Source organism: Etheostoma cragini, chromosome 17 (genome assembly GCF_013103735.1).
Source record: "Etheostoma cragini isolate CJK2018 chromosome 17, CSU_Ecrag_1.0, whole genome shotgun sequence".
In the NCBI taxonomy this organism is placed as follows: Eukaryota; Metazoa; Chordata; class Actinopteri; order Perciformes; family Percidae; genus Etheostoma; species Etheostoma cragini.
Window position 1 is genome coordinate 1,913,809 of NC_048423.1, and position 7,361 is coordinate 1,921,169.

General features: G+C 41.5%; 1 protein-coding gene across 1 annotated transcript; it reads right to left on the reverse strand.

The window, feature by feature from the left end:
* Window positions 1-658: 658 nt before the first annotated feature.
* On the reverse strand, window positions 659-4,938 carry fgfbp3 (fibroblast growth factor binding protein 3). The gene is made up of 2 exons (XM_034898155.1): window positions 4,634-4,938; window positions 659-1,185 (listed from the first exon to the last, which is right to left on the reverse strand). Exons 1-2 carry the CDS (start codon window positions 4,906-4,908, stop codon window positions 732-734), a joined length of 729 nt encoding a protein of 242 aa, XP_034754046.1. The 5' UTR covers window positions 4,909-4,938; the 3' UTR covers window positions 659-731.
* Between the last annotated feature and the right edge of the window lie 2,423 nt (window positions 4,939-7,361).

The window sequence follows — 7,361 nt, forward strand, 5'->3', positions numbered from 1 at the left end:
TGTTTGATGCAAGGTGGTTCAATTTGTTAACAAAGAGTTTTGTTTTATCTAAGTCAAAGTATCCAAAATCTGGACTCCACTTATTTGTTTAAAACCAGACTATTTTTTACCAGTGTTGTTTTGTTATAAAGTACAAATTCTTTGTTACTGTACTTAAGTATAAATTGTATGTATCTGAACTTTACTTTGTTATTTGTATTTCTGGAAACTTTCTCTTTTACACCAATAAATTTCATGTGTAAAAATTATACTTTTACACCAATACAGTGTTACCAATGCACAACGTTACACACATTACCACAAATTAAATTTCAGTTTTTCTCTTTGTTGATGTCAGACTTCGAATTTGATGTTTAAGAAGGTGTGGACACCGCGAATGTAACGCTTTAATAATAAGGTAAGCCACAATAAAGCTCATAAATTATTTTCTATAATTAAGTGCTGTATATTTAATATCAGAAAATTACTTTTCATGCTCGAGTACAGTAAATGTCAGATTTTTAATCTTTGAAGACTTTTACTCAAATTATATTCTAAAAGGTGACTTTAACTAATTTTCTAGTAAGATACTTTTACACAAGTATTGCTTTCAAGTACTTTGTACAAGATAGATTTTTACTAATGAGCTGCCTGGTGTTACAATAAAAAAAATTAAAATAAAATTTCAGATTGTGAACTCGCACCATTATGTATCAAAAAACGAGCTCTGCGTTTCCTTCTTCTTTTCTAATTCAACCCTCAAAGAACTTGACAAAGAAGGAGCAGACGGAGTGCCATCCCTCGCTGCAGTAGCTCTGTGCCGGCGCCATGTCGTTCACCACTCCTTCTTCGTCCTCAAACACAGTCCTCTCCTCCCTCTTCTTCTTCTTCTTCTCCTCCTCGTCCTCTTCCTCCTTCTTCTTCCTCCTCTCGGCCTTCCCTGCATCTGAGCCCTTACTTGCCTCTGGTCCTCTCTTCTTGCTTCCTTCCTTCGCCCCCTTCCTCTCCTCCTGTTCGCTGCGTTGGCCGAGCTTCATGTGGGCCTCGGCCGGAGCCTTCTTGCAGGTTTTAGCCTTCAGGACTTTCTCTCCTTCGCAAGCGTTCTGCCTCTTCTTCAGCTTCCCCACCAGCTGCTTCCAGTACTGGCTGGACTTCACCCCGTAGGCCGGGCACTGGTCGGGTTTACCAGCGTAACGACACCAATACCTGGAGGAGAAGAAGAAAAAAAACAAGAACTGGGTCATTCAGACGGGGCAGACCTCCAGCAAAGGTAGATACCAGGGCTGTGGCACTCAAGAGTGGTCTTGAGATCGTTTTTCTATGGTCTTGTCTCGGAGTCGTGGTATTTGGACTCTGACTTGTCTTGGTCTCGACCACTGGTCTTGCCAAATATGGCTTTTGGTCTCGACCGAGTCCAGGTGTCTTTATTGTGTTTGTCTTTTTTTAAACTACATCTGTAGTGAAGCTATATTGGTATTTAGTTGCTTAAATGCTCCGGTATAGTATAAAAGTAGTATACAATAAGCAATGGGATCTAAAATTGCGGAAAAACTGCAACCAAGAGTACAGGTTTCCCAGGTGTTGACGTCTGAACGTTCACTCGAGTGGATAAAACATTGAATAAATTTGCCTTGCTCCTTTACTACGAAATTTTTGCAGTACAAACAATAAAACAGAATGTATCATATCCAAGTGAAATGGTGGACAACAACAACCATATATCTCCACATCCACAATCTTTCCCTGATCTTAGAGGGTGTCACAGTCGGTCTCTCTTCATTGCCATTTTCCATAATCCAGCAGACGCCCTCGGACTTTCCCTCCTTTTCTTGTCACCTGACTGAACACATCAGCCCTGCAGTTACCTAATCTTAGTCCTTCAGATTTTTAACTACCTCATTTTCCTTCAACGCAACAAATATTTTTTTCCTAGTTGCTCTTTCTGGTGGTGTGCTTTTGTGTTCTACCGTCTATTATCTATATGTTTATCTGGACCCGTACCTGCCTATTTTACCTTTGGTGTCAGAGGGCTTAATTTGTCAGACGCGATTACATTTTACCAACAAAGACAACCATGAGGGCCCTTAAACATCGCACTGTGTGACCTTGTTGTTACTGCTCAGCTGTTTCTGCTGAACCATAAATATTTAACACACATTTCCCATTAGGGCCATTGTCCAACATTAAACCTATCAGCACAGGAATGATGTGAATAATACACCTTGGTTCTGAGTGTCCTCCTCACTGAATGAACCCCTGAATATGAAAATGCCTTGTTCTGATTTATAGGGAACTTGAATGTAAGGGCACTGAAGGGGAATTGGATTAATGTGCGACCATCCGATGGCGAGGAGTTGAGTCCAATTCATTTCCGATCATAGATGTGTGATGTAATAGAGCAAATGATGAATGGTTGGATTATCAAATGTGTCCGTTTCATCTATGTTCATCTTGTCTTGGAACACTTGACCCTATGATGATTTTGCTGCACCTGTATCCAACATATCTGAATGTGAAACCCCAAGAAAATACTGTTAATGTATTGATTTTGCTATACTGCAGGCAAAATAAATCTCTGCGGTTAAATGTGCTGCATTTGTCAGACACGTGGGCGTAGATCTCTCTCTTTCTCTGTGAAATGTAAATTAAAATGCTTTTGTTGTAGAAATGTAGATGATTATGCCATTGATAAATCTATATATCATAGAAAATGTCATCGTTATTTGGCAAGACGTTGCACTCAATGGCCCTCCCTGAAGAAATAAAGGTTATAAATATGTTAATAAAGGAGTATATCTCTCATCTACACCTACAAATAATGCTTTGATCCAGGATATGTCCGGCAAGGCGCTGACATATATATTGATAGGCAAATTGGGGGTGTATGAGAAATTGTGAAGGCCATTTGACCGGGTTCGTAAAAGAAGAAGACATATGGGAGCTGTTATTGTGAAGGCTGATTTGTGGTTACGGGGGGGGAGGTCCATGCAGTCATCTTTCTCCGTAGCCTACGTAAGAGGCATTGTTCGTTGGTGTGACTGTGAATATCTTCGGAGCGAGGAGCGACTCTAGAGTCATAGTGAGAGAAACAAAGTGTCTCCCTTGTTCTTTCTGTGCAATCTCCTTGGTTTCATGTTGATCATGGAGAAAGAGAACCAGGAAATGAGTTTTGGGGGGTTGCTATCAAGCCACTGCCAAGCAGCATGTAATTACAATTTTTGAGAGGTGCATGTTCGGCTACGATGTAGGGTCGGTATCTTTGCATACCTGTACACGTACCCACAGCGTCCATTTAACGCAGAAGCATAAATCCACCCTGATACTGTCATTTCACTTTGTTTTAGTTTTCTGTTTGGTGTAATATGGCAGCGGTTGAGAGAGAAATTGTGTTGTGATTAGGGCAGGCGGCAGGAGGTTGCTGGGAAGTTCAATGGAAATTAAGAAACCGTAGTATCTACTGACATGGATTGTTCATGTGAAAAAGTGATGAGTGGATAAAGATGTTACCCAGCATGTGATGTTATCCAAAAAACCTGTATCTGACTTGGCATGTGACCTAAACATGTCCTATATAAAGTGCTTCTAAGATATTGAAAGGTAAAGTGTGTACATCTGGCGGAGACACTCTATGAGTGTCTGCTGAGCTTGTAAATTGATACTGAGAATCTTAATAAACCTTTAAAATCAAAGGCAGTGTCAAGTGGCTTCCTTATCAAACACATCATTCCAGCATTTCTGTTCAGAAACCACAAAACCATTGTTAAAAAAACAACGTGGCGTAAAGATACACTGACCAAAATTATGAACACTTTTGTTTTTGCCCCCCTTTTTCATGAGACCTTTTCTATGTATAGTACATAAAAGGCTTATTTCTTTCAAATATTGTTCACAAATCTGTCTAAATCTGTGTTAGTGAGCACTTCTCCTTTGCCGAGTTAATCCATCCACCTCACAGGTGGCATATCAAGATGCTGGTTAGACAGCATGACAGGTGTGCCTTAGGCTGGCCACAATAAAACACAGCACAAGGCCACAGATGTGCGTGCAATTGGCAAATTCCCTGCCATTGTAAGGTTTGGGTGCATGGTTTAGACACAGATATGGTGGTAATAACGGTCCAAAATTATGTAAAAAATAGACGCCACATGACCACAGAGACCCAAGACAACCCCAAAGAGAACAAAAATGACAAAAAGAGACACCGTGACTACGAAAAATACCACTAAGAGACCTAAAAAAAAAAGAGTCTTGCGGCGGTGCCGGAGGGACAATAAAAAACAAGTTGCATCTGCATTGTCATAGCGATGTGTTGATAGCGCCATTGTTTTCTTATTATAGCTTGTTGTAAGCACTATTACAACTTGATCATGTGTTGGTAGACGGCGCGATCCATTTTCTCTAGAAAAAAATAGTTGTTGCTTTAATGTTGTGCGATTCAGTGCAAAAAAAGAATGAAAACACCTTAAAATGTCTAAAATCAGGTCCAATTTGAGACCTCACAGCTTCATGTGACGTCATCCACCACAAGCTTTTATTGGCTTTAAATCCGTTGGATGGAAACACACTTTCACCAGCAGAGTTTTTTACCCAACTTAAGATATTTTGATTGATAAGTGGATGGAGAATTAGCTCGTACGGCTAACGCTCCCCTCACCTCTGCGGCTCTCCCAGGGTTTCGGTGCTGCAGTTGACCAGCAGGCTGACCAGGCCTTCGCCAGATGTCTGCCAGGTGCAGCGATGGCCCTCCTTGGTGCTCAGCTCCCCAGAGCCGGGCACTGAGCGGTTCCTGGGCCTCTTGGCCGGCGCCGGCGACGGCGGAGGCTGGCGGGGTTTATCGGCTTTCCCTTCGCCGGGCTGCCGCTTGGCCTCGGCGAGGACGGGCAGGCAGAGGAGGAGGACGAAGACGAAGCTGCACGACAGGAGACTCATGGTGGCTGAGAAGAGACATTTTGGAGACAGTCATGAGGGAAATATGAATGTCAATTTGTTTTCTGAAGTACTTTAATTTGGTTTTAACCCTCATGTTGTCCCGTTGTCCTATATCAATGTTCTTTTTAATTCCCCAAAATAACATGATTGATTCCACCCAACGCTCTTTGGCAAGTACAAATCTCTACTTTCTTATTCAATTTTATAGCACAATACAATATATAATATATAGTGAAAGATTCATACTTGGCGCCTACAGTATATACATACAGTTTTGCTTTTGAAAATATCGTGATAAAGAATTCACTTGAAACTAATAATAAATGTGATGTTTTATTTAGCAGAATTGCATTATTTTGTTCTAGCATATCCCATTTTTCCTATATTTCTAAGTAAAATGTGTATTCTGATGAAAGTGCCCTCCCTCCCCCCCCCTTGTTGTGTTTTTGATGCCTTCCTCGTCAGGATCAGAGGGTCACAGCACGACACATGAGTGATAGTTTGAAAAAGGACAATGGACTCAGTGTGGGGGTGTGAGTCTCTGTCAGCGGCTTATTGAAAACCAGCCAAGCGTCAGAAAACAGAGGGAGGGAGGAAGGGAGTGAGGAAGGAAGGGGGGATTACTGCTCAACTCTGAGTTCATCATTTATTCACATGGATTCCTCTTTTGGCAAAAACTATGGAACAAGTAGTATCAGATGATGCAGAATACCGGAAAAGTAGATAATGTTGCTGCTCAAACAAATAGGATGCGTTCAGGCACAACACTATATGGACGCGTTCTCATGAACGGGTGCGTTTGATATTGTGTGAAAGCGTACACATAACCATTTATATGTTATTGCACAAAACTACGTGACGAGGGATCACATGACAGTTAGGTTTAGCATTTTTTACGGATGAATTTAGTCGACAAAACGTGACCATTGCTCCGGTGCCGCAGGATATTTCGCCGAACGCATGTCATCGATGTCCCCTTCTTCTTTCTTTGTGTTGGCATTGTAGCCTGCGGTGGATTTCTGAAGACTACTGTTACCTGCTCTAGTAACTGCTTTTTGTTAACAATTTGTAAGATTTGTGGTCATTCTGTAGGTATTTCTGAACAGGAAACAAATATAATGTATGTCTGAGAATTTTGCCAACGCGGGTGTGACGTAGATTTTAAGGTAAAATCTACAAGTAACAGTTGGAGCTGTTCAGGATTTCGCAAAGTCTGCCGTGATCAAACTAAGCCTCATAGTGACAACTAGATCGTAATGTAAAGAGAAGTCCTTCCGCTCTTGGTTGGTTTCAGCGGCCGGTGCCATACATTTATCTGACGAAATGTAAAGTTAAGTTGAGATCGCAAAATACTAGTCGGGATTCGAAAAATAGATTGTGGTTTGGTTTTAAAACAACGGTCCCCTGAAGTAGGAGTCCCGGGACACAACCCCCTGCTTCCTGGGCAAAAGTCTTGAGTTTTCTCCTAGACTTCTTCCAGGACATGAACTTCACTCACCGGCTGGAAAGCCCTGTATCTTAGGACCCCCCCCCCCCCCACACACACACACACACACACACACACACAATGTTTAACCCAATGAATACATACAAATTATGGTGCTTCACCTTTTGTAGCGATATATATTCGAATGGATCATGAGAAACAGCCTTAAAGAAAAGCCACAGTGGCCTGTGCGGTTCTAACACATAACGCACAGAAAGGACCATGACATCATGACTCCGCGGAAACACACACGCCGAGAAGAAAGCGGCGGTTGAGTTTAGGAAACTTAACACACGGGACCCAATCCCAAGTCTCCTGAGTGAAAGTCCGGGGTTTTACCCATCCGTCCGCCCCAACCAACCACCCTGCGCAGATTTTTGCCCTTTCATCATACTCGCTATAGCCTAAATTCACACCCTGTTGCAAGGCAATGTAAGAAAATGTAAGTTAATGGAGGTCAAGCGGTGTTGATAAACATACAAAAAAGGGAGTATGCGTCTTAAAGACACGCCTATAATGGCGTACGAATTGGCGTGTCATACATACGCCGTTTAATGCATCAGCCTGCAGAAAGAGAGAAAGCGTTGTGCTTTGTCTTTCCATAACGGCTCAATGTGCATTTAAGTCACAGAGGGATCAATTTTATTTTATTTTACAGTCTTGCTGAGTGCAAAAAGATTTTGTTTAATATGTAAATTTATAGTACATGTTTTTTTTAGCGTAAAATGTAATGTGTCTGAGCCTGAAGTAATCTCACATTCAATAACAAAGATCTCCTTTTTTTGAAGAGGTCCGGGATGATTGTCAGGAATCACTGAGTGAGTCTGGTGCAACTGAAATAAAAACATTGAGTTTGGATGAATAAATTCACAAAACTAACGTTTTTTTTTTTTTTCATTTCCCGAATTAAATTATCATGCTATCTAACAATCAAGAAACAACAGTGAGCGGCATCTTTAAAAACGGG

Excerpts from the sequence above, each read along its gene's own strand:
- fgfbp3 (XM_034898155.1), bottom strand. The coding sequence starts at position 4,908 with ATGAGTCTCCTGTCGTGCAGCTTCGTCTTCGTCCTCCTCCTCTGCCTG. Across the intron at positions 1,186-4,633 it reads ACCCTGGGAGAGCCGCAGAG|GTATTGGTGTCGTTACGCTG; the intron begins GTGAGGGGAGCG and ends CTTCTCCTCCAG.